General features: G+C 50.9%; 2 protein-coding genes across 2 annotated transcripts; one reads left to right on the forward strand and one right to left on the reverse strand.

The window, feature by feature from the left end:
* The first annotated feature begins 214 nt into the window (after positions 1–214).
* On the forward strand, positions 215–6,360 carry Hcrtr1 (hypocretin receptor 1). Its single transcript, XM_042681512.1, has 7 exons — positions 215–494; positions 702–880; positions 1,843–2,086; positions 2,368–2,483; positions 3,504–3,730; positions 4,508–4,629; positions 6,144–6,360. Exons 1-7 carry the CDS (start codon positions 296–298, stop codon positions 6,332–6,334), a joined length of 1,278 nt encoding a protein of 425 aa, XP_042537446.1. The 5' UTR covers positions 215–295; the 3' UTR covers positions 6,335–6,360.
* A 2,727-nt stretch (positions 6,361–9,087) lies between these two features.
* Pef1 (penta-EF-hand domain containing 1) lies at positions 9,088–25,995 on the reverse strand. Its single transcript, XM_042683970.1, has 5 exons — positions 25,914–25,995; positions 16,186–16,480; positions 12,638–12,793; positions 12,005–12,148; positions 9,088–10,091 (listed from the first exon to the last, which is right to left on the reverse strand). The coding sequence occupies exons 1-5, from the start codon at positions 25,935–25,937 to the stop codon at positions 9,862–9,864; spliced, it is 849 nt and encodes a 282-aa protein (XP_042539904.1). The 5' UTR covers positions 25,938–25,995; the 3' UTR covers positions 9,088–9,861.
* Between the last annotated feature and the right edge of the window lie 931 nt (positions 25,996–26,926).

The raw sequence follows: 26,926 nt of genomic DNA on the forward strand, positions 1-26,926 counted from the left end.
TCCTTCCCTTCTTCCACTCTTCCCTCCTCTCTTCTTCCCCTCCCCTCCCCTCCCTCCCTCCCTCCCTCCCTCCCTTCCTTCCTTCCTCCCTTCCTCCCTCCCTCCCTCTCTCCCTCCCTCCCTCCCTCCCTCCCTCCCTTCCTTCCTTCCTTTTCCTTCCTTCCTTCCTTCCTTTTCCTTCCTTCTTCTGCATCCCCCAAACCAGGGTGCAAAGCCCAGGCCTCCCAGGGAAGTGGGCCAAGGGTGGGCTTCTGCAGATCCCGGATGCTCCTCTGATGCAGTGGCTCCCAAGCTTATGGAGCCCTCAGCCACCCCAGGAGCCCAGACAGGGGTCCCCACTGGCATGGGGGAACCCTCCTACATGCCTCCAGACTATGAAGATGAGTTTCTGCGCTACCTGTGGCATGATTATCTGTACCCTAAGCAGTACGAATGGGTCCTCATCGCAGCCTACGTGGCAGTGTTCCTGGTAGCCCTGGTGGGCAACACTCTGGGTAGGAGCTGTACCCCTGCCCCTGGGGGAGGGAGGGACCTGGGCCTGCCAGCCAGCCCCACCGCCTGCTTGCCCCACTGCCTGCTGCACAGAGGAGGAGGATGCTGGGGATGGAGGAGATAGGAAGGCAGAGGGGGGCCAGGCTGTGGATGAGCAGAGTTGGATGGGCATGGCTCTGTTCCTGACCTCATTTCACCTGCCCCTGCAGTCTGCCTGGCTGTGTGGCGGAACCACCACATGAGAACGGTCACCAACTACTTTATCGTCAACCTGTCCCTGGCTGATGTGCTGGTGACAGCCATCTGCCTGCCGGCCAGCCTGCTAGTGGACATCACTGAGTCGTGGCTCTTTGGCCATGCGCTGTGCAAGGTCATCCCCTACCTACAGGTGAGCTCTCCTGCCGCCCGCTGCATGTATCCAAAAGTCAGCCCTTTGGGAGGGCTCAGCCACACTTGGGCTTGCTTTTCAAACAGCCCCACACACTTACACAGGGTTCTTTCCTACTGGCACATCGATGAGCACTCACGTGTGCACACACGGTCACAGCACCGAGCGGGCGGGGGGGGGGGGGGGAGGGCGGCACACGTGATGCGGTGACACGGACTCAGACACTTGCTGAGCCTGCTTGCTCATCTTAAGCGGGGAGACTTCAGGGGGCCTAGTGGGAGCTGCCTCCTCCCATCCTTCTAGCTGGCCCAAGGCCTCCCTTCCTCAGGGTGAGCACCAAGATGCCCAAATGGGGTTAGTGGGGGTAGAAGAATGGCTGACCAGAGCTGGCACAACCTTGAACTTCTCCCTGCCTCTCAGAGGGCAGGGGCACCCTTGGAGCCAATGCTGACCCAAGCTACTGGTCCAGACTCATCCCTGTCTCTACCAGGAAGGACTTTCCTCACAGCCTGGTGCAAGGATGACATTTCAGAGTGAGGGAAATGTCTTTCCTAGTTTTCTAAGGTTTTGACTGACTCAGATAATCTTCAGCATACAGACAGACCGATAAGGTGATTGTGGGCCTCAATTTCCCCATCTGTAACATAGCACCCACTTCATGGGGTTGGTGTGAGGATACGGAGAGAAATGCCTGGCATTTAGCAGTTCTGTGTGCCAGGTCTCTAACTGGACATTTTCCATACATGATTTCTTTTATTTTCACCAGAGTTCTTCCAGGTAGATGTTAGGTTCCCATTGTACAGGTAAGGCTCAGAGAGGGTGAGTGCCTTGTGCAAAGTCCTACAGCAGTAAGTGGTGCAGTCAGGATTTGCACCATAGCCAGTTTTCTGGCATCTCTGGGTTATGACTTCTCCAGCCTTGCTCACCATTCACGTGTCTGATGTTGTGTCTCTGTGGGACAGGCCGTGTCCGTGTCTGTGGCAGTGCTGACTCTCAGCTTCATCGCCCTTGACCGCTGGTATGCCATCTGCCATCCGCTGTTGTTCAAGAGCACGGCCCGGCGTGCCCGTGGTTCCATCCTGGGCATCTGGGCGGTGTCTCTGGCTGTCATGGTGCCCCAGGCTGCTGTCATGGAGTGCAGCAGTGTGCTGCCGGAGCTAGCCAACCGCACCCGGCTCTTCTCTGTCTGTGATGAACGCTGGGCAGGTAATGGTGGGCATCTCTGGGGCATATACACACAAAGGCAGGCAGGCATCTGTTAGGGGCAATCTCCAGATGTGTGGGCATCTGCGAGGAGTCTATCCCAAGCAGACACTGCCAGATAAGGCAACCCCAGGTTCTGTTCCTGCCATGGTGCCTGCATGGGGCCCAGCTATTCCCAGCCCTGATTGGGCCCTAGTGGGGACAGGGTGGCATTGCTAATCAGAGCTGACTGGGGTTCTCAGGCTAGACCTGACCCTTGCATCTCTCAACCGCCCCCCACACAGATGACCTGTACCCCAAGATCTACCACAGTTGCTTCTTCATCGTCACCTACCTGGCCCCGCTTGGCTTCATGGCTATGGCCTATTTCCAGATCTTCCGCAAGCTCTGGGGGCGCCAGGTAAGGCCCATGCCACTGAGCAGGAAGGGGCTCCAGTCTAAGGGGGTAGAAGGTCCCCTGCCTTCAGAACACACCCTGATGGCTGGAACCAGAGTGGCAAGGCCCAGGGGTGTGGGGAACTTGAGGCCCAAGTGCTAGAGTCTACCCTCATACAAGGATGACTGATACCCTTCTAGTGACAGCAGCAACCACTTCTTGTTTTGTCCAACCCTCAGCCTCTTCACCACTTAATGTGTGAGAAAACTCTGAGACTCAGAGAACATAATGCTGCCCCAGAGCCTCAGCTAGTGAGTAGAAAATCAGAGATGAACACACCTATCTACGTGCCAGCCACAGAGGCTCAACACCGTAATCCTATCTTACTCCAGAGGCAGAGACCAAAAGGATCACAGTTTGAGGACAGCCTAGGCAAAAAGTTGTCTAGACGCCATTTCAATCAATCAAAGCTGGGTGTGGTGGCTCACAGATGTCATTCCAGCTATACACGTAAATAGGAGGATCACATCACGGTCCAGGCTAGCTGAGGGCTAAATATGAGAGCCTATTGCGAGAGCCCAGAAAGCTGCAACCCTGGTGGTGAGCCAGGCTCTGAGGCATAGACTCTTCAGTGCTACCCTCCTGCTCCCCCCACCTCCAGACCTCCCCATAGTCTGACCTGGGCCAGGGGCAGCACACCTCAACCCATGCTTATTGGAACTGGAGAGCTAAAGAGGTTGGGGCTCAGGGCCTTGTCAAGGGTCCCTTACATCTCTGAGTCTCAGGCATCTCCTCTATAGCTGAAGACTAAAAATACCTTTCTGGAAGCATGTTGTAGGTGCTTTCATGAGGAAAGAGAAAAGACATGCTCACACTGAGGCCAAAGCTTCATCTTTCTCCTGAATGTCAGGTTCCCTCCTCTTGGGGTTTGTTCCCTCGTCTACCTCCACCCTGCCCTAGGCTCCAGCCTGGGGTGAACTCAGCAAAAGATAAGGCCTCTCTCATGGAGTGAGACCCACATTGCCATCTGTGTGTGCTGGACAGATCCCTGGCACCACCTCCGCCCTGGTGAGGAACTGGAAGCGGCCCTCAGACCAACTGGAGGCCCAGGAGCAAGGCCTAAGCATAGAGTCTCAGCCCCGGGCCCGCGCCTTCCTGGCTGAAGTGAAGCAGATGAGAGTTCGGAGGAAGACAGCCAAGATGCTCATGGTGGTGCTGCTGGTCTTTGCTCTCTGCTACCTGCCCATCAGTGTCCTTAATGTCCTCAAGAGGTATGGGAATGGGGGTGCGGGAGGGGGAGGAGAGGCGGGGCCGGGGGAAGGAGCTGTCCCAGGGTGTGACCTTGGGGCAGGTTGTTTCTCCTCTGTGAGTCTATCTCCTCCATCATTCCATGGGCACGGCAGTCCTGATGACTGTGAAAACTCGTTCTGCCATCCACTAGGTCAAGTTCAGGGTAAACAGTACACAAGACAAAGTCCCTGCCTTCATAGCGCCTCCCCTCCAATGAGGAAGAAGGAAGATACATCAAAAAAAAAAAAAAAAATCAATGCTTGGTGGCAATCACGGTACTAGGGAAAGATGATAGTGACCATTGTCAGGGATGGGTGGGTTTGATTTTGTTGTTTTAGATGTATTTTCTAAGTCTCTCTGAGAAGCTGGACATTATAGATGCCTGTAATCCCAGCACTGGAAGGCTGAGGCAGGAGGCCACTCTCTGAGTTGAGCAGAGACTAGGAGGAAGGGAGGGAACCTGCAGGGATCTGGAGAGACAGCACTTTAAGCAGAGGGACACAGTGGATGAGGAGCCAAGAAGGGTCCATGAAAGAACATGGAAAAACAGATGGTATTCATTGCTATCATTTTGCTATGAGGATGGGTAGGAAGATGAACTGGGGAAGGGGAGGATCAGATAGCTGGTTATCTGTTCCTAGGCCCCCTCTGGTCATGCTCTCTGTGCCTGAGAACCCCAAACTATGGTCAAGACCCAGAGGCCATAGTGAACAGGCACAGATGCCCTAAGACATGACACTCACCTACTCCTGCATTAGGGTGTTCGGGATGTTCCACCAAGCCCGCGACCGGGAAGCCGTCTATGCCTGCTTCACCTTCTCCCACTGGCTGGTATATGCCAACAGCGCCGCCAACCCCATCATCTACAACTTCCTCAGTGGTGAGCAGGCTGGGCAGGTGGTGGCTGGGGGGTGAGGGCAGCAGTCCCCAAAGCAGGAGTCTCCATCTTGGGATGAGGCGGGGAAAAGGTAGCTGTTCTCTCCTGAGCATTGTGGACCTGCTCTGGGAACACCCACTCACAAGGGAGACTCAGTCCCCAAGAGCCCTGGCCTGAGTGGGAGGCAGTGGCCAGCAGCCAGGTGGAGGTGAGCAGATGCTGCAGGCCAGTGCAGAGGGCAGGACTCGCCTCAGTTGCTTCTACCAGCCCTGCTTGGACATGCACCACAGGATCTCCCGCCAGCCTCTTCTTTGGTCAATAGAGGCAGAGTAGTCCATCTTTCCAGAGGGAGCCCGTCCTGTGGGAGGAGGATGGGATTCCCTGCCTCAGGGGAGAGGGGCAGCTCACCAGCAGGATAGCCCAGGCTTGAGGAAGGATACTCCCCTGCCCAGCTGGATATAATGGCAGGTGACACCTAGCCCTACTGCCTCTGGCCACAGCCTTCTTAGCCTCCCATATGGATGCCCAGATGCCCACCCCACTGTGGGTCACTTGTCTCTGCTCTCCTATAGTTCCCACTCTGCTCACCACCTTCCTGTCTCAAGGAGGGTCATGGCCTGGCCTTCAAACTTGTTTTAGTGGAAGTGACTCACAGACTTCCAGTGGGGGCCTGAGCCTGTCAGGAGCCTGTCCAAGTGACTGCTCAAGGTTGGATACAAATTGTCTTTCAGAAAGGGTTAACAGCTCTGAGGGAGCACAGCTCAATAGTATAGTCACATAGCAACTCAAGAATTACCCGACAAAGGCTGCTGCTGATTCCCAGCTCAGAGTAGAGAGGAGATAAGTTTTGCTTGGGTGGCAAGGGCAGGCAGACTTCCTGATGCATGTGCCTTTGTCTAGTTTGCATTTACTGAGTACCTACTTTGTGCTCAGCCCTGTGCCAGGCACCACGGAGGCTGGCAGGCTGATGACACATGCTCAAGGAGAAATCCTTGTCCCCTTACTCTATATGGGCTAGACAAGGTAGAGTGGGATCTGTCCTGTCCCACTACCCTTCTCTTTCAGAGATGGGCTTTGGAATAAGAACCAAGTCCAGTTCTGGTCAGATGGCCAAATCATAGCACAGTGCCTGGCACAGCGTGACTACCACCTGCAAGAGCCCCTGCTGTTACTTTATCCTCACAGGGCAGAGTTGGGCAGAGCCTAGCAACAGAGTGATCCCTGAGCTCTCTCCTCCCCTGCACACAAAGGGCAGAGGTGACCTGAGGCTCCTGAGCCAGACGCTGCCACATCCTCAGCCAGGCCCTGAGCCAGAGTGCCGTCAAGGAATCAGAACAATTGCATTTTACTTTGGGAATCCGCTCAGGGGCTCTGTCCTTTTTTCCAGCTCTCCCCTTCCCTCCCCACTTCCCTCCCCACTCACGCACAGCTGGAGCTGTGTGGGTAGCTCTTGGGCTCAAGCTCCTTTCCAGCTGCATTTGTCTCCTTATGGCTGTGTCTTTTGTCTCCCAACCAAGGCAAATTCCGGGAGCAGTTTAAGGCCGCCTTCTCCTGCTGCCTGCCTGGCCCGGGTCCCTGCAGCTCTCTGAAGGCTCCCCGCCCCGGCTCCTCTGCCAGCCACAAGTCCTTGTCCTTGCAGAGCCGGTGCTCGGTCTCCAAAGTGTCTGAGCATGTGGTGCTCACCAGTGTCACCACAGTGCTGCCCTGAGGTGGGTGGGCAGGGAGCTGCGAAGCTTCTCATTGATACAACGGTGGATGCAGGGACAGGCTGGGGCTCCAGGCTTGGCTTTCTGCCCAGGTGACTCGGAGCAAGTTCTTCCCTCTCTGAGCTCATGTCTCCTTAAGCAAGGTTGACATGAGGCTTACGCATGCTCAGGGAAGGAGAAAGCTCTCCATGGACTCATGCTGTGGACACAGTTATTGATGTTTTTCTCTTGCGTGGCTTTCCTCCACAATAGCACCCACCATCATCATCCTTCTAATGCTTGGCCTTCCTCCTACAGACTCCTCTCCTACCGAGTCATAGGACTTCCTTAGAGTCAGCTCCAAAGGCCCCCATAGGTGTTTCTATTTGGCCCAAGGACCGCCCCCCCCCCACAACAGCTGGAGCTGTTCTGATGATGCCTGTGCAAACTAAGTCTAGTCCTTGTCCAGTGAGCCCTAAGCACAGTACAGCCTTGCTGGGTGCCGAGCACACACACCGCAGGCTGGACCTTGTTGACTCTGTGGTGTGATAAAACTCTCCGAGCAGCCGTTCAGCATGGACGCCAGCAGCCTGAAGCAATTGTAATTAAAAGCCTGGCACAGAATGCTCCCTTTCCTTGTCATTACATAGAATCTGTACGCCTCAGGTTAGCAGAGGAAGGCTGAAGAAGGCACTGGATGCTCTTGCCTGCAGCCCTCCTTGCCCCCACCAGACCCTAGATGGATTCAGGATGCAGGCAGCACTGCCTCCTCGGTGCTGCCAAGGCTCTGATGCCAGGAACCTCCATTCTTGCCACACTGTCTATTCCCTGGCCCCAGGGCCTCGGGAAGGTAAGGGGTAGGGTGGGCAGACAGCAGGTTAACAGCCTGATTTACTGTTTCCCTCACCTTCTTGGAAATCAGGCCTTCATTTATTTTCTATGAACTCACAGCATAAAGAGGAAGCCACACACTTGGCTGGATGTGCTAGGGCTGGCTCCTAGCTGATTATGGGGGCTGCCAGAGGCTCTGATCCTCACTGCCAGAACAGGATGGAGCAGTCTGGAGTGCTGCTCCACCAGAGGAGCGGGAGACATGTGGCCAAGGCCAGCACAGCCATGCCAGGTATGCTTACATTGATTAACGGAGCCCTGGGCTTCCCTGAGCTCACCTGTCACAAAGCTGGGGTCAGAGCCCTGGGGCCAGCCTGGCTCTTCCTAGGCCCTTCCCTTGTGGAATGTGTGTGCAGCTATGTTACCCACTCTCCAGACTTTCCAACCCAGCTCTACCCCAGTGGCCCACAAAACTGTTGCCAGGAGGAATGAGGTGCCCACCCACTCTACCTCCACTGGCCTTGGAATCTAAAGCTGTTCCTGAAGGTCATAGGCAGGTCTGGAGGGGCAGTGTGGACAATGAGGCACGAGGACTGGAGCCAACCATGCCTGCAAGTGTCTACCCAAGAAGGGTTTGGAAGCTGGGGGTACAGTCCAGTGGCAGTGACTCAAGCATGTGTGAGACCCTGGGTTCTATTCCCATTGTCATATAAAAAATAAAATCAAAATGGCTTTCATGAAAAAAAAAAGGCTTTCAGGGGACAAGGTGACCTCCCGAGCTTCTGCTAGAGGCTGCTCTCCCCTCTCCCCCCCTCCATTGCTGTGGGACCCAGAACCACAGTGGGCAGCAGCTTTGCCTTGAGGGCCTCTGATGAACTGGAGGTGACCAGCACACCAAGGAGACATACGCAAGGAGTACCTCAAAAGCTTGGGGCTACCTGGCTTGGGAGGAAACATAGCAATGTGGTGGCAAGCTCCGCTATCCAGAGGATTGACATTCAGGAAGGAGGATGTATGCCCTGGGTAGTCTGCCAAAAGAATACCAAGACCAATGGCTGGCACTTGCAAGATGGCAGGATTTAGAGTCCACTCCAGGAACATGTTTCTACTAGTGAAAAAATAAGCTACCTGGAAGGTCTAGAGATTTTGTCACTGGAGGCTGGTAAGCAGAGGCCAGACTTCTCAGGAGTCCTTGGAGGGGACTTTAGTTCTGAATAGGGCTGGCCAATGGGATCTGGATTCCATCTTATTCTGGAATTTCAGAGCCACAGCAGCACAGAGGAGCTGAAGCGGCTGAGCCTGGCCTGCTTGCAGGGACTTACTGACCTGCAAAACTGTCACAGCCGCTCTCCATCCCTAAGCCCATACCCCCATGTTGCCCTCCTGGGGCAGGGAACACTCTTCTGAAGGCCTCTCTATCTCCAAGCTCTTACCTTCACCTCCCAAAGCCAAAGGATAATCACACCATTACTGCTGATAAGGCTCTTTGGAAACTAGGATGTCAAGTGTCTTCAGCTTTTGATTGAAATTCTGTCACTGTGTTACAGATACCCAGTGTAGACTGGGTATCATGTGGATCTCGGGATCCAACTGGAGATACAGATGGCTGGCAGTGCTTAGTAAAACTGGGGGAAGATACTACTTTGTAAATGGAGTTTGTCTAGAAGATGAAACTCAGACCTGAGATAATTAACAGGCCATGCTTTGAAAAGTTTGGGGTGGCTGCTTCCAGAAATGCCAACCTAATACTGCTATGAGACAAAGTCAGTCATGTTGAGCTGACTCTAGCCATAGAAGTGAACCCAGCAAGACCTCAGCCTTACTTGCATAAGAAGAGCTCCATCCTGGCTGCCACCAAGCTGCTTTCCTGCATACCTATAAACAGAACGAAAGAACGAACAGGTGGCTGCATGGACAGGTATGGAACTAGACATGGCAGAAAACATGGGACTCACAAGTTTCACCTTTTATTGAAGCTTATTGTTTCACTGGACTTTTGGCCCCAAACAAAAAGAACAAATTCTTAAAAAAAAAAAAAAAAAAAAAAGCATTGGCAGTGGGAAGTCACAACTGTGCCCTGGGGACTACAGCCAAGCGGAACATGGCAGGCAGGCGAGAGTCCAAGCTTTGGAGGGCAGCAGCCTGGTCAAAGATGCCCAGATGGCAGAATGTCTGTGCTCCCTGGGCAGGGAGAGCCCAGGCAAGTAGAGGTTAACACATGGGACATTGGGTCTGAGTGAATCCAAGCCACTGGTCCCAGAGGCAAATCTCTCTCATGTTCCATGGGATTCCACTTTAGAGAAATTGGGGTCATCTGACATGATCACCTGGGTGAGGAAGACAGGTATTACTGTAGGAGGCTAATGAACGCTTACCACTGGTGTCAGGGTATAGAGGGGAGAGCTGGAGGCCAGTGTGTGGCTGACACACATACCACCTCCACCGCTGACTGTCAGCTCCTGCCTCTGATGCCAGGCTGTGCTGTTCAGTGCTCAGGACATTCAGCTTCTGGTCCTTCCCTAGGTCAGACTCCTATCTGTGTGGCCACAGGCCAGGACGTCACTATTTATGGGCTGATGCAGGACTCCTAACCCTCTCTAGGAACAGTGCTGCATCAAGCAAGGAAGGATCTTTCTAGGAGGAACAGGAAAAGAGGCCCACACGCTTCTCCCACTGTAAGGAACAGAGAAGGCCCTTGGCGTGCTCCACTCAGACAGGGTCAGAGCATCCGAGACGCTGTCATGGTGACGAAGTCCTCAAAGCTGAGCCGAATGTTGCCCTGGACAGCTGTGTCCTTCTCCTGGAAGGCCTCAGTCAGCACCTGAAGCTGGGTGCACACCTGGATGAAGCGGTCGAGCTGCATGGCAGGATTTGCAGAACGCGGGCAGTAGCGGGAAACCAGGAGCTGGGTGAACTGGGGGCTTAGGTTGTAGCCCATCTGGGACAGAGCTGGTAAGGCACAGAGCACACACACACAAACCTGCTGTGAGCACCTCCTTGATCCATCCTCAAAAGCACAGCAGACCAGGGGACTCGGATCAGCACAAAAGCACAACAGGTGCTCTGTGTAGATGCTCCCCTGAGCTGGTAGACCCTCCCTCCATTCCCAAGTCTCCACTGTTCAGTTAGTTAGGGTTCACGGGGTCCCAGACAGAATAGCAGTCCATCTGTGATCATCTCTGATCCATGTAAGGCATAGAAGGAAGCCCAAGTTCCCACCTCACTGTGCCTACAGCAGACCCCGGGGGCAGCAGCGCAGCACATGGGCCATAGTCTGACCCACAATAGTCTGGCAAGCTGTGTAGTCTGACTATCCTTCCATCTCACTACTGCTAAAATAGGGATGAAATGCACCTTGTACATCTAGTAAGGATTAAAGATGATCGCCCACATACTTACCACAGTATCTGGGACTGTGTTTGTTGTTTTGTTTTTGAGGCAGGGTCTCCCTATTTAGCCTGAGCTGGCCTTGAACTGGGGATCTTCCTGCCTCAGCCTGAGTGCTGCAACTACAGATATGTGTCACAATGCCAGGCTCACCAAGTATTTCTTTTAATAAAATCATCTTCTCTCCACATGAGCCTACAGACCCTACAGTCCTAGGCCTACAGCCCACCTCCCCACCCCCAAATGAGATGATTCTTGCTTCCTGTCTTCTTCTCTACATAATTTATCTAAAGGCTAAAATCTCAGCAAATCTCCATTTGCTCTGTGGGCATGTCGGCAATACATATACTAAGTCTGCTTTCTCATCTGTAAAATGGAGACCGTAAGACATTCTTCACCAAATAATAAGAAATAATAAACAGGATCTAGTATGTGAGAAAACTGGATCATGTAAACCTACTAAAATGCTTATTACACTGCCTGGGACACAGCAAGAATTCATTGAGGTTTTTTTTTTTTTTCCTGTTGTTGTTTTGTCCTAGACCTGATACTCAAACTCAGGGTCTGGGTGCTGTCCCTAAGCTTTTGTGTTCAAAGCTGCCGTTCCACCACTTAAGCCACAGCTCCACTTCCAGCTTTTTGCTGGCTAATTGGAGATAGGAGTTACAGACTTTTCTGCCCAAGCAGGATCTTCATATCTCAGCCTTCAGAGTAGCTAGGATTAAAGGCATAGCCACGGGAGCCCAGCTCAATGCTATACTACCTCACCAATACCTATTACAGAGGTCAGAAAGATAGTGATCACTACTGTCCTCCTCTTCCCTCCCACCAGGCACAGATGTGGTGGGTTCACTCCCACCCACAGGCCTCCCTAGTCTTGACTGAAATCCATGGCTAGGGCAAAGGATTAGGCATTCTTGGTGACCTTTCCTTTGAGGTTCAGAAAACTCCCACTGGTTCTCAATCTCTTTAGTCACTGTCCTGTTACCTACCAGTCCAAGCCCAGGTCCCAGGCTCTGGCATGATAGAGTCAGACAGGATAGAAAGCGGGAGCTGGGCCTCAGGTCATGTTACCTAACTACAATCGGAGTTGAGAAGACACTGCCTTCCAGCAGAGGTGGCTAAGTTACCATTCCAAGACCCTGGGCAGGGTCCTTCCCATCCTACCTGGTGGAAATCGAGGAAAGAGCCACACACAGGCACATCTCCCCAGTGCACTGGGGTGCTGCGTTTCCATCCCTAATGCTTCCCACCAGCTGGGGATGCTCCTCGCAGCTGAGAAGTCCTGTCACTAGGGAGGCCAGCCCTGATCCTTGCCCTGGATTTTGTTCAGCGGCCCTGCCTGCTCACACAGGGACGTTACGAGTGAGTCTTCACAAGGACAGCACTTGTGACACATGGACATTTGGCAGTGAGACTGTCTTCTATCTTAGGAGAGGAGAAGCTAGCCATGTCCTGTCCATTGCAGCCCTCACCTTGCTGTAGCTCTGTGTAGCTGATAGAGCCAGAATGGTCCCGGTCATACTGCTGGAAGAGGTTCTTCCACTGCTGGATGAACTTCCACAGCGCGGAGAAACCATAGACATCAATGCGTCCAGACTTCGTCTTGTCAAACATGTCTGAGTGGGAGGAGGGAAGGATGACTTCAGTACTGAGGCCTCCTCTCCCCTCCCTTCCCCCCCCCCCCCCCCCCCAGGCAGGGGCAGTAGACTCCACAGAACCACAAGCCTGAGTCCCAGACACCTGCACCTGAGACACCGGACTCAAGCCCAATACCTGCCCTCCTAGGCCTCCTCAGGCCTACCCTATCCAGAACTGTATCTTTTCTACAGGTTTGAATCCACATTGACCCCTCCCTGCTGTTTCCTTCCATGGGAGGGAGTCCCTATCTGCAGAATGGGAAACTGAGCTAGCCTGTAACCCAACTGTCTAGAACTTGAGAAAGATCCAGTCTAGGGGAGATCTCTCCCCTAGGTTGGAACTCAGCCTCCTCCTGGAAATACTCGCTGGCCCAAGGAATTCTTCTCAGACTGGCCACCTGGCTACCTACTGTCAACTATCTGATGGCTCTTCCCTAGCCCAACCTATGGGGCAGGGCTGGGACTCACTAATCATCATGAGGCAGGTCTCATCATTGAATGAGGACCAGTTGGAGTTGACCAGGGCCTGCTTCAGCTCCTTGATGGAGATGTAGCCACTGTGATCGGCATCCACAGACTGGAACCAGGAGTAGGCCTCAGGATCCACGTTGGGAGGGATACCACCTGCAGGAAGGAACATGAGCCAAAGTCAGGCCCAGGACTCAAGGCCAATTCACAGAAAAGCCAAGGAGAGGCAGCTCTGGTGGCTCCCTCGCTGTAGGTGGCCCTATCCACATAGCCCCACAGATCCACCTCCTCCATCCTCCATCTCACTCTGGTCTAAGTGGCGGCTGGAAGATTCGCAGGTTTGCAGCTACTTTCCATGAGTCCTGCTGGCTTTTCTGGATAATGTCCTAGTCACTTATCTATTTGACTCTGTATTTCCTATCCCTGTTCAGCACAACAAGAATTCTTTGGAAAAGGTGGCCTGACAGATGGGGTGGTAAATCAAAGTGGAAAAGCAAAGATGTCTCTTAGGAGCCACGGAGTTAACTTTCTCCATCACACAACAATCAGAAAAGGAGGACAACCTGACTGCGGATGTAGCATGACCTGCTTAGATGAGAAATCCAGGTGCATCTCATCTACCTCAAAAACAGAAGTCCCAGACCCGGTGCTTCTACTGCAGCAAACATGCGCTGTGTGCTTTATGCAGAGGAGCTACAGCTTTGGAACCAAAAGCAGACCTGGATTTAAATCCTGTGTCTGACCCTTAGTAGTATGAGTGACTTTATATAAAATGTGTAATGTTTTCTAAGAGGTACCCACTTCCCAGGATAGTGTGATGCTTGCACGAGAGAACAGAAAAATACGGTTCCTAGCAAAGGCTGCAAAGAATGTAGTTGCAGGTATCTTCAGAGTGGAAGAAACACTTCAACTGGGTCTGCAAGGGAGCAAGAAGCATACAGTGGCACAGGTGCAGGGTGTGTTCAGGGCACACTGAGGGGTTTTAGGTGAGTGGCGTAGAAGGGGTGACAGCAGGTAGGGAAGCTAGAAAGGCCCTTTAAGAGCTTTCTGCCAGCAGAGGGTATCTCTGATGGCCAAATGTATCTTCCAGAAAGGTGGTTCTCAAACCCTGGCTGTGGGGCCTCCCTGGGACCCCAGTGTAGGTACTGCGCGTAGCATACTACATGCAAAGGTGGCCAAGTGAGAGGAGTAGAGAGCAGCTGGGCACACAAGGCAGGCCCCTCCTCTTCTCCTCTATCTCTTCCTCTCCCCTCCAGCCCCAGAGATTATAGCTAACCTCAGGCCCTGGAGGGATAAGCCTCAGAGTCAGTGACCTCCTGTGGGCTTCTAGACAAGATTTTAAGGGATATGGAAACCCACTAGAGAGCTGCTGAGTTGAAAGCAAATGGCCAGATGCTCTGGGCTCTGAGGAGATAAATGTCACCTGGCTGGCAGTGCTCAGAACCCCCAAGGTTTGAGCATTTCCCCAGGGCCACCTGCCTGGGTACATACTGTCAGCAAGGTACTCCTAGGAGGCCTTTCACATGCACCAAAATGGGATTCTTTGCTGGTGGCTGAATCTCCTGGGAAAGAGCTGCTTGAAATGAGGTGTTTTCTTTTTTGTTGTTTTTTTGTTGCGGGGGAGAAGGGGGAAGGAGGGGGGCCTCACACTGGCATCTACTTTCCCTGACTTTCTATTTGAGACTGCCCAGAAATACTCACTGACGCTGAAGCCCCCACCAAGGTTCTCTGCTGCTATTGAATCTTCAGGTCCTTGCCCTGCCTCTGTCCTAAAAGGAATCCTTGAGTTGTTCTGCTTTTCCTCTCTTCCATCTCATCCTCCCGCCTGCCTCAGCATCCTTCATAGCTATCATATTAAATAATAAATACTTCTCTGCTGAGAACGCCCTAGGACAAATCCTCCCAGAATATTATTTATTAAGCTCAGATGCTATGCCCAGTTCTTATCTGTACCCTTTCATTTGATCCTTATCAACAGCCCTGTGAGGTAATGCCACTGTCCCATTTTACAGATGGTGACACTGAGGCTTAAAGAAGAGGCTTGGTCAGGTAGTAAGTGGCCTGATCTCAAAAGTCAACCTTGCTGTGTGCCAGTAGCTCAGGAGGCTGAGATCTGAGGATCACAGTTGGAAGCCAGCTCAGGCAGTGACTCTTATCTCCAATTAATCACAGAAAAAGTTGGAAGTGGTACTGTGGCTTAAGTGGTACAGCATTAGCCTTGAGCAAAAGGAGTTCAAGGATAGGACCCATGCCCAGAGTTCAAGCCCCAGGACCAGAAAAAAAAAAAAAGAAAGAAAGAAAGAAAGAAATCAATGTTTCATACCTATACCATTTTGCCTTTCTATAAATGGAAGTCAGTCTCTCTCATACAAGAATGGGGTCTGTCCTCACAGACTACATTATCCAAGCACTGTACACTGTCTGGCCACTTAGAGTTCCTTACTCATTCCCATCCTATTAACATCAAGTTTGGTGAAGGGGATTTGCTTTGATCAAAAGAATGTGAGGGGGCTGGGAAGGTGGCTCAGTGGTAGAGTGCTTTCTTTGCATGTAAGAGGCCCTGGGTTTGATTCCTCAGTACCACATAAGCAGAAAAAGCCAGAAGTGGCGCTGTGGCTCAAGTGGTAAGAGCCTTGAGCTGAAGAGCTGAGGGACAGTGCCTAGGCCCAGAGTTCAGGCCCCATGACTGACCTAAAGAAAAAAAAACAACGAATGTGTGGGGCTGGGAATGTGGCTTAGTGGTACAGTGCTTGCCTAGCATTGATGAAGCCCTGGGTTCCATTCCTCAGTACCACATAAACAGAAAAAGCCAGATGTGGTGCTGTGGCTAAAGTGGTAGAGTGCTAGCCTTGAGCAAAAAGAAGCTCAGGGACAGTGCCCAGGCCCTGAGTTCAAGCCCCAGGACTGGCAAAAATAAATAAATAAAAATAAAAAAGAATGTGAGTAAAAAGACAAATGGCACTTCCGAGTCCAAGATTTTATTATTTTTATTTATTTTTTTATTTTTTTTTGGGTCTGCTTGTGGGGCCTGAACTCTGGGCCTGGGCACTGTCCCTCAGCTCTTCAGCTCAAGGCTAGCGCTCTACCACTTGAGCCACAGCGCCACTTCCGGCTTTTTTCTTTTTGCTTATGTGGTGCTGAGGAATCGAACCCAGGGCCTCATGCATGCAAGGCAAGCGCTCTACCACTGAGTCACCTTCCCAGCCCCCCAGAGTCCAAGATCTTAGAGGTAGGTTGGAGGCATTGCTCTTTTCTGTGCCACAAGGACAATGTAATTCAAACATGAGATGTTCCTTCAGCCTAGATCTCAGAATGAAGACAGACATGGAGCAGACACTGCTACCAACCTGTGGCTGCTGACACCTAAGCAGAGTAAAGCAATGAACAGAAATGCCTGCCAGAAGCTAGGAGGTGGGGAGGTGTTACAACAGCAAAGTTAGCTAGCACAGGCTGAGGGGGTGCCCTGAATACCCACAGGAAGGACAAGGACAGACTGTGAACAATTCAGAACCAGGTCAGAGGTACCTAGGGCCCAAGATCCTACTTACCTTGTCCATAAGGCCCAGGCTGCTGGGGACCATAGGAACTTGGAGCCCCATAGGGGCCCCCTGGGGCTGCACCGCCATATGGTCCTCCTGGAGTTCCAGAGGGAAGACCCCCAGCATTGGGGTGTCCATAGGGCCCCCCACCAGCTGGTGGCCCATAAGGCCCTCCAGGGGCAGGACCTCCATAACCACTACCAGGGGGGAGCCCACTGCCATACTGCCCTCCGCCGTGGGGAGGTCCAGGGTAGTAGCTACCCGGAGGGGCTCCGGGCGCCTGTCCTGGAGCTCCAGGGCAGCCCTGCAGGAAGAAAGATACCAGTTAGGATGAAGAGGACAGAACCTAGCACAGCACAGCACCTTGCCACTGCCATTTTCTCAGCAGGCAAGGCTGCTTGACACCATGGGTCTGAAGAGTAAGCCAAGATTCCCAGGAAGGTCCCACCAGCACAGCTCGGAGTCAAAGGCCTCCACGAGGGCTTATCAAGTCAGCTCTGCTACTTTACATCCAGCGTTCAGTGTCAACTGATGTGTGTGGAACCAGATGGCATTCCAAATGCTCGCCTGGAGGCACCCATCTCCACCTGCAGGATTCTCAGCACCAGGCCTGACCTCAAACAGTGATGGCAATGAGTTCACAGCATGGACCCCTCCATGTGTGCTGACTCTGCAGCAAGCAGGGAGACCCGAGTCCCCAGGCAGTAGATTTAATGGCAAAAAACCAGTTCAGTTCAGGCTCTGCCACTTACTGACTGGATTGTTACTCACTAAGCCTCAGAGTCTTGGGCTGCAAAATGGGAACAATAATGCTGGTTACCTCAGGCTGCCAAGGGCACGAAAGGAAGTGCTCTGACACAGGGGAGGAAACTCAAGTCCAGACTAGTCACAGAGACTGTCAGGGATGGGCAGGTCTAGAATCCAGGTTTCCCAGAGGGAAATGGTAGATTTCAGCATACATGGGGACATTCCCTCTCTTCTCCATCTCTGCACACCTGTAGCTAGGGACTCCTGAGGATCAGTGGTGTTCTACTGTATGTCCCTAAACAGACAGTACAGGCCTGGCAGAGCCCAAGCTCAGCTCATCTGCAGAGCTCAAGGGCACAGAGAGCAGCTGGGCAGCTCTGAGGATAGTGTAGGTTCTATACATGCTGTAGGTCAGCTTGTAGATGCCCCAGTGGCTCAGCACTGAGAGTCCAGGCTTTCTTGCGATGATGTTTGACAACTTCTGAGAGAGCTACCCTCAAGGCTAAGGCCATACTTCCCAAGGAAGGAGGCGTCTTGAAGTTCAGAAGGCTGGCCCTGCCACCTCCCCACTTAGCATCACGGGAGTCTTTCTCCCCATAAGTGCCAACAGCTAGTGGCAAGACTTTCACCAGCCCCTAAGTCACCACAGATCTTGATTAAAAAGTGTTCTCTCCAGCTGGCTTCATGACTGGGCCAGTGACTTATCTCTGGGCCTCCTGTCCTCCTTCTCTTTTTATTTATTTATTTTTTTTGGCCTGTCCGGTGGCTTGAACGCAGGAGCCTCTTTGTGCTTAAGGCTAGCACTCTATCACTTGGGCCACTGAGCCCCTTCCAGCTTTTGTTGAGTAGTTTATTGGAGATAAGAGTCTCATGGACTTTTCTGCTCAGGCTGGCTTCAAACCACAATCCTTAGATCTCAGCCTCCTGAGTAGCTAGGATTACAGGCTTGAGCCTGCTTTTTTTTTTTTTTTTTTTTAATTGTGAAAATACGGTACAGAAGGGTTGCAATTACATGCGCAAGGTAATGAGTACATTTCTTATCAAGCATTGTTGCCTCCTCCCCTTCATTTCCCCTTCCCATCTCCCACCCCTCCCACCCCACCCCCCACCCCTGCCCAGGCTGCTTCTTTATAAATAAAACAGAGTAATCCTTTCCTCATTAGATTATGAAATAAATGTGGGCAAACTTTGTTATTCTCATTTTTATCTGAAGAATACTTTGGTAAAAATAAGAAAAATACAACTGATAAAGGAAGTTGCTTCAGAGCCCTGACCATGCGGGGGGGGGGGGGGGGGGGGGGCCCAGCCTTGCTGAATTCTGATAAGACTTGGAAAAACTCGAAAGAATTCAAAGAGAGCTTGGGAAACACCAGCAGAAGAGAAACAGCTCTCACAACAATGCCCACCACGAAGTGAATGATCACACAAGCACTGCTGCATTGCTTTTATTATATGAACCATTACTGTCAGCAGAGTCCTGGGCCTATAAACCCTGTGAGACATTCTGGAGCAGCTCAGCACAAAGGCACAGGGCACTCTGTCACACCCACACCTAAAGGACAGCACAAGAAACAGGTGCGGATCAGGACACACAAGCCACTTACCCCAGGATGGCCAAGGAAAGGGAAAAACCGAGAAGGGTTTCCCCAAGAAAGTGATCTTGAGCTAGAAGAATCATCGAGATTCCCAAGGGAGTTGGAGAGATGTGATAGGAGGTTGCCCAGCCTGAATGAAGGCCAGTCATATAACCTAGGCCTCCCATTTTGCAGATGGAGAAACTAAGTCTGGGAGAGGGGAAGGGATTTTCCCAAGCCATTTTGTGAGTAAAGGCAGAAGCAGGGCCAGGCTGCTCCCCAAACTAGCCTACACCCAATGATTCCCAATGCCTCCTGCTGTAGGTCCTTCCCTAAGCACCAAAGAACAGGATTGCAGGTACCATGGAAGAGGGAGGTAGGCAGGGACTCTGAGGAGTTTGGGCCCCTCCAAAGTACAGGCTGGACAGCAAGCCATGAAATATCTGCTCCATGCTAAAGCTGTGCGAGCAATGATAAAGCTTTACCTGGCCAGGGCACCTGAGCATAGCCCTCCCACCTGGGAACCACAGCCAAGACAACAAAGCACTAGGTCTTCTCGCCCTCCCAGTTATCCTAGTGCAGGGGCCTTGGAGCAGGGGCAGTCTGGCAGCATCAATACCCTTGCCTTTTTGCCCCATGATAAATCTCACATGTAGTTTATAAATACAAACACTCCCTGAAGAATCTCACTAACACTCCCTTAATAGGAAAAGGGAAGAGGTTAGTAAGTCTGTTTCTCGGATGAAGAAACTGAGGTACAGAGCTGTTAAATGACTTCATCCAGCAGGCATTTATAGAGCAACACAGACTTAAGGGCACAAAACCAAATGGAATCCTACCCTGGAAGGTCCTCAGATAACTATGATACAATGTGATCCAGTGCCTGCAGAAAACTATCATGATTTACTTACATTCTGCCAAGGAAGCATAGCAAAGAAATGGGTTCTATTTGCTGTACAAATAAACAAATAACCTATAAAAAGTATATGAAGTAAGTCTAGGAAGGAATCCCAGGAGAGGCAAAAGTGACACTGGAGTTGATCCTTGGAACCATGGCAGGAATACAGTGTGAACCCAGAAAAATGAGTTTTTCATAGCCTCATGACCAAGCACTCTGCCTTTCAGTTGCCAAGTGGGTATTTTCCTCTGCTCAGTGTCTCCTCCACCCAACAATAAGGTCACTGAGTCTCATTCATCATTTTCCCCAGGACTCAATATGGCTTAGGGAATTCCAGTGGTGGTGTGGAGGATGAGCTGGTGGGGGAGGCAGCAGCCCAGGCGCTAGGCAGGCGGAACATGAACTAGACAACACAGCCCAGGATGGGGAGAACAGGAGGGATTCTGAAGCTATTTCAGAGACAGACTAGACATGACTTGACAACTAATTCGATTAGGAGAGAAGTGGAGGGGGAGCAAATGACTCAGGTTTCTAGCTTGCACAAGATGAGGGACGTACAGCAAGTGAGGCGGACTCTAGGCCGGGGCATCACTGAGCTGCTAGTAAAGCAGAGTCCCTGTCTCCACATGCTTCCATACTACGCCATGCTGCGAACCCTTTCCAGAGTTTTTCCAAGAGCACTTCATATCAACAAACACAAGACTGAGATGGAGGAAACCAAAAGACAGGAAGTTCAGTAACCACAGTTTCTAAAGCAAGAAAAACTACCTCTAAGTCTTTAGCTGCCTGAAGAGATATTTGATGTTATTGCTTCCAGCTCAACCATTTTTCACCAATCTTCCACTCTAAGAAATAAAGAATATCATCTCCATGGGCTGAGAAGGTGGCTCAGTGATAGAGCCACCTGAGGCCCTGCATGCATGAGGCCCCACCACATAAGCAGAAAAAGCCGGAAGTGGCGCTGTGGCTCAAGTGGTAGAGCGCTAGCCTTGAGCTGAAGAGCTGAGGGACAGTGCCCAGGCCCAGAGTTCAGGCCCCATGACCGACAAAAAATTGAAAAATTAAAAAAAAAAATATCATCTCCATTTTAGAGATGACAAAGGGAAGGTGCAGAGTTTAACCATGTACCTGAGAGTGTACAGCTTGAATGGGCAAACTGGGACTGCATATCTGCATGCTTAAGTGCCTACTATGTGCATGTGCCACAAACTGGGCTAAATACCTCTAATGAATATAATGGCTTTCTGTACCCGGTTTGGTGATGCAAGCCTGTAATCCCAACCACTCAGAAGTTAGAAGTAGGAGGATCATGGCTCAAGGACAGGCCAAAGCTTGAGACCCTATGAGAAATAAGCTAAAACCAAAAGGACTTGGGATGTGGCTCCAGAGGCAGAGAACCTGGTAAGCTCCAGGCCTTGGGTTCAATCCATAGAACTGCAAAAGGAAGACAGAAAGACAGAAAGAAAGAAAGAAAGAAGGAAGGAAGGGAAGGAGGGAGGGAGGGAGGAAGGAAGGGAAGGAGAGAGGGAGGGAGGGAGGGAAGGAGGGAGGGAAGGAAGGAAGGAAGGAAGGAAGGAAGGAAGGAAGGAAGGAAGGAAGGAAGGAAGGAAGGAAGGAAGATGGAAAAAGAAAAGAAAATGGAAACATGGTTTTCCACAGGGGGATAAGGGAAAAGGAGTAAAGTTGGAGTAGGTGATCTTTCAGCACCTGCAGGCCCAGAAATCAGGGCACCTCAGCAGAATCTTATGTTTTCCACATATTGGAAGAGACCCCAAAGATCCTTCCACCCAACCTCGCTATCCATACTGGAGTCTCTGCAGCCCCACTGTCTGCACTCTGCAATTGATGGAGAGCCTATCCCCTCCCAATTCAGAAAGTTCTGTACTTCCTTTCAGCTCCACAGCCTCATTCTTCATCTACAGACCCTCGAAAAGCTCAGAGGTATCAAAGGCTGACCCATGCTGAGCACAGATGAGGAAGGAGGAGGGTGCATTGCAGACAAGTCTGAGTCCTAGAGTTACCCTCAACTGCCTGCTCAGAGAAGGAAGCCCAAGCTAAGGGGTTAAAGCTGAACCATTAAATAATCACAAGGACAGAAGGCCAACATAGCCTCCTAAAATATTTAAAGGAAAGTAACATGCAACCAATGAACAATGAGCCAAGAACTGTCCCAAGCCTTCAATTACCACTCCTATGCTGACACTCCAAAATCTCTGTCTCCAGATTTATCTCCCCTGAGCTGCAGAAACACATAGCCAACTGTCTCCTGACCTCTAAGCCTGTGCCTTCTTTTGTTCCCATCTCCTGGTGCCTCTTGCCACCCAGTCGTGCAAATCCAAAGTCTTAGTGCCCTCTGGGACACCTATCTTTCCTCCCTCTGCCACCTCAATTAAGCACCAACTTTTCTCAACTATACCTCCTGAATGGTTCTCAATCCAACCTTCAATAGCTTTGAAACTGGCCTCCTGCCTCAGTCTCTCCTGCTTCAATACATTCTCACAGTCCCCTACAGCAAGGACTCCAAAAGGGTAAATGATACAAGACCCTTCACCAGCTTTCTAGGTACTCTTATTAGGAAATCACATACAAGACCCTTTGGGATCTGGCCCTTGCTTCCATTTCTGGTCTTATATCTTGCCCTTCCCCTTTATCATTACAGCAGACTGATCTTAAAATTCCTCCAAAATACTGGGCTGTCTTACTGGCTTGATCTTTGTGAATTTATTTCATCTATTAGAATATTTGTGAATTTATTTCATCTATCGGAATACAATTTCTTTCTTCACCCAGCTAACTCCTTCTGGTGATTCAGTCTGTGGCCTCTGGTAGACAAGGTGTGCTTCTGCTGTGTGTCTTAGGGCCTTACAATTATTCCCTTAGTACCAATACATTGAGCCTACAACCTACATACCTGCATTCCTCCCATGTGCAGAATTTACTTCACACCACCACACATAATGTCAAGCACTTGACGTGGATTATCTCATTTAATCGTGTGTGTGTGTGTGTGTGTGTGTGTGTGTGTGTGTGTGTGTGAGAGAGAGAGAGAGAGAGAGAGAGAGAGAGAGAGAGAGAGAGAGATGGTTCTGGGGCTTGAACTCAAGGCCTGGGCACTGTCCCTTAGTTTTTTGCTCAAGGTTTTGGCTCTACCACTTGAGCCACAGCTCCACTTCTGGCTTTTTGGTGTTAATTGGAGGTAAGAGTCTCATGGACTTTGCTTCCCCAGGCTGACTTAGAACTGAGACCCTTAGATCTCAGCCTCCAGAGTATCTAGGATTACAGGCATGAGCCACCAGCACCTGGCTTACCTCATTTAATCTTTACAACAAGGTACTATGTAGGCACTATTATGGTCTCAATCTAAAAGGGGAAAGCCAGGCGCTGGTGGCTCATGCCTGTAGTCTAGCCACTCAGGAGGCTGAGATCTGAGGATCAAGGCCCAAAGCCAGCCCGGGCAGGAAAGGCTGTGAAACTCATTTCCAATTAACCGCCAGAAAAACCGGAAGTGGTACTGTGGCTCAAGTGGTAGAGTTCTTGCCTTGAACTGAAGAGCTGAGGTACCCAGGGCCAGAGTTCAAGCCCCATGAGCAAAAAATAAAAATAAAAAATAAAAGAAGGGGAAACTGAGCTTCAGACCCTTGCAACAAACTTCTGTAAGCAAATAGCAGACCAAAGATTTTAAAGTCAAGTCTCTCTGGCCTCAGAGATCAAGCTCTGAAGACACCAAGGGACCAAACATCCAAACTACGCTTGAATACTTGGGCTGGAGATGTGGAAATTTACAGGAATTGTGACTTTGCAACAGGCTGGAACCCACCCCCAGGGCTATGTAGTAGGTGGAGGGGAGGCAGCACTGACAAAGCCACTGGACAATTTAAAACAACCAGTTTCCCTTGCTAGCATGGCTGGAATGAGGAAGCTGACAACAGTAAGGTGTGGGGTGGGGCGAGAGGGGGAAGGTACCGTTTCTTCTATTCCTGACACTTTCCTTTCCGTGAACCTTTTGAATATCTCATTCCAAGCAGAAAGCTAGGTAGCATGGCGTGATGAGGGTAAATGTGGCAAAATCTTTTGGGACAGATATGTATGCTTCTATCATCTGTTGTGGCCATTTGGCTATATTTTTGACAATTTTGTATGGCCTGCGAATGATGTCATAAATATCCACATGGCCTTTGGAAGAAAAAAAGTTTCTCCACCACTGCTTTAGTTGTGAAGAATAATAACTAAACAGTAGCATTAGGATTCTAGTACAGTTCTAACTTCTCACTGCTTCTAGGATACATAAAATCATCCCCAAAACTTATTAAGTGGGAGATTCCTAGCCAGGTGCCGGTGGCTCATGCCTGTAATCCTAGATACTCAAGAGGCTAAGATCTGAGGATCAAGATTCAAAGCCAGTCCCGGCAGGGAAAGTCCGTGAGACTCATCTCCAATTAACCACCAGAAAAACCAGAAGTGGTGCTGTTGTTCAAGTGGTAGAGCACTTGTCTTGAGCTGAAGAGATCAGGGACAGCAACTAGGCCCAGAGTTCAAGCCCACAACCACCAACAACAAAAAAGATAGAGATTCCAGGGCACACAGTAGGTCTTATATGTGACTCAAAAATGCACTCAGGTAATTCTGATGCAGACCACTAAGACATAGTGCACTATGGCAATGTTTCCCAAACTGTGTTCTTCAGGAAGAATTCCTGTTCTTCAGTGGAATTCCATGGTTACATAAGTTGTAAGAATACTATATAGTCTATTCTTTTCTGGAAGATTTACAATAGACATTGGCAAGTTAAGAATTCCTTAAGATGGGGCTGGGAAGGTGGCTCAGTGGTAGAGCGCTTGCCTTGCATGCCTGAGGTCCTGGGTTTGATTCTTCAGCACCACATAAGCAAAAAGAAAAAAGACGGAAGTGGCGCTGTGGCTCAAGTGGTAGAGCGCTAGCCTTGAGCTGAAGAGCTGAGGGACAGCGCCCAGGCCCAGAGTTCAGGCCCCACGACTGGATCCAAAAAAAAAAAAAAAAAGAAAGAAAAGAAAAAGAAAAAAAGAATTCCTTAAGATGAAGTTATCCAGATGTACTGAAAAGAGTATTCACTAAACTTATTTGACCATAGAATTCTCTTCTTAGCAATACCCATTAGCAGGACTTAGAAAATGGAATGAAGTTTGGGTAACATTGCTGGTATCCTTCCTCCTATCCTCAGTCCCCAGTTCACTCTAGCTCTTAGGTTTGCAGTGGAAGGAGTTCAGAGCTACAGCCATGGACTCAACGCTCTTCCTCCCTGCTCCCACCCCCCATCCACACCCTCCCTAGGTGAATCCTTTAAGACACTTCATCTCTCTGGGCTTGTTACTTGGCTGTACACTGGGGTTGGTAATTTCAACATACCCTATAGTGCCTTCATGATTTGAGGACCAACTGGTACATAAACTGTACAAGGTTACACTTCATGCAAGGACCTTAATATATTTATCTTCTTGTATACAATATCCTTTGTTTGCCAACTTTATTTTCCTGCAGGAGTTTGATTTCCTAAATTACTGTGTGATTTGGGCAGCCTTTAGGATGGTTTCCTCCTCTATAAAATGAGAAATCTAGTAAAACCACTAGCAGTTTAGTAAAAACCAAAATGTTGAAAGGCAACACATTATCTTACTATGTACCAAATGCTTTGCAAACATCACCTACTTATTCTTCATAATAGCTCTAGAAGGTAGATCCTTCTTAATCTGGTCCTATTTCAGCAGAGGAAACTGACTCAAAGGCAAAGTATCTTACTCAAGGGCTCAAAACTATTAACTACTTAAGTACTGGGGCCAAGACGTGGCCCTACTGCTGACTCCAAATTGAGTCAGAATTCTACAAAGAATGAGCCAGAAGCTCATTGGCATGATGTTGCTGGCTGGTTGAACAGTCCGGCAAGCAGCAGTTACCTGGGCTCTAATCTTGGCTCTGCTGCCTGACTACCTAGTGACCTGGGGTACGTTCCCCTTTTTCTGTGGGTTTCACTTTTCCTGCACATGCAGTGATGTTGGGACAGTTGGCACCCTTGTGGCACTGCCAACAACCAGATTCTCCAGCGCACTCTGCCGCAGAGGGTGTGGGATGAGTGGGGGAACCTGTTTTTATCCCACGCCCTAAATGAAACTGATGGAAGCAAAGGTCTAAACGCCCAGGGAACGCTGGCGACTCCGCCAGGGGCATTCCCAGGGCCTCAGGACACCAGAGTACCCAGCGGCCCGGCCTGGCTGCGCAGGGCCCAGCGTCCCCAAATCCTCGCGTGCGTAACAACGTCACAAGGGGCGCTACACCACCTCTCCGACGCGTGGTCTTGAGTGACGTACGCCGGGAGCAACTGACATTCCCTCCTCCCCCCTCCGGCGCGAGGCCTCGCTGATGGAATGTCGCCGTGAAAGACCAAGGAGAAAGTAGGAAGAAAGGAGGGCGACGCCAGAGGTGGAGAGGGGGCGAGTCTGGACTTGTTCTAGCCTCTACCTGGATTCGCGGGCTCCACACTCACTCACCTGTCCGTAAGGATAGCTGGCCATGGCGACTCTGACGTCACACGCTGGTGGAAGGCGGGGCTTCCTGCTCTCAAAGCCTCCTCTCGCGGCGCAGGGGGATGGGGCGGGGGGAGGGGAAGGGTAGGAAGGGTGGGGTGCGCAACTTGCTTTTGATTGGACGTTCAGAATGTCAATCCTCTGTGAGGTCAGATAACGGAAGTGACGCCCAGGGAGGTGGGCGTGTGCCTTAAGCACAGACTAGAGGAGCTAGGGGCCAGATGGGGTCTCCGGAACTGCTGGTGGTCTTACTAGAGCGCTTGTTTCTCCCTTCCCGGACCTAGAAGATGGCCCCGGGATCGATCAGGCCAGGATCCTTAGTGAGAAGCCCGGGCCAGGTGTTGCTGCGTCGGCCATGTTCTAACCTGGCAATTGGGACGCTTGCCAGTGGTGCAATCGCTGTCGTCACGCCGGGTTCCCGCCCCCGCCGTTGCTGAGACTTACGAGAACTAAGCAAGACCTCCTGGGAAGGGTGATGGTGAAGGCGGAAGGCTTCCTCCCGTGTCAAGACCCGGAGACGCACGAAGAAAATTAGATTATCTCGTGCCTCTTTCTTCATAATGGGGAAACAGGGCCTGAAAGTCAATGACTTGCCTGTCCTGGTTCACAACAAAATGCAGCCTAGAACTGGGGTCAGCGGATGCTTCAGCAAGGAAGTCTAGATTGATGTCTCCTTAGAAGGTCAAACCCCAGTCACGGAATAAAATAAAGATCACATACTTCTTTGGGTTCCTATACTTTTTTTTTTGCATGCTTATTTGATTAATTTGCCGAGTTCTAAGCAGGCATTCTCCGTAGGGCAGCCAGAGTTCTGATTTAATTCTGTTGGTCTGGGACTGGGCGCTGCCCCTGAGCCCTTCAGCTGAAGGAGAGCCGCTCTACCACTTGAGCCACAGCACCACTTCCAGTTTTCTGGTGGTTAATTGGAGCTAAGACTTTACTGCCTGAGCTGGCTTTGAATCTTGATCCTCAGATCT

Source organism: Dipodomys spectabilis, unplaced genomic scaffold (assembly GCF_019054845.1).
Source record: "Dipodomys spectabilis isolate Male_0828 unplaced genomic scaffold, ASM1905484v1 ptg000002l, whole genome shotgun sequence".
Lineage (NCBI taxonomy): Eukaryota > Metazoa > Chordata > Mammalia > Rodentia > Heteromyidae > Dipodomys > Dipodomys spectabilis.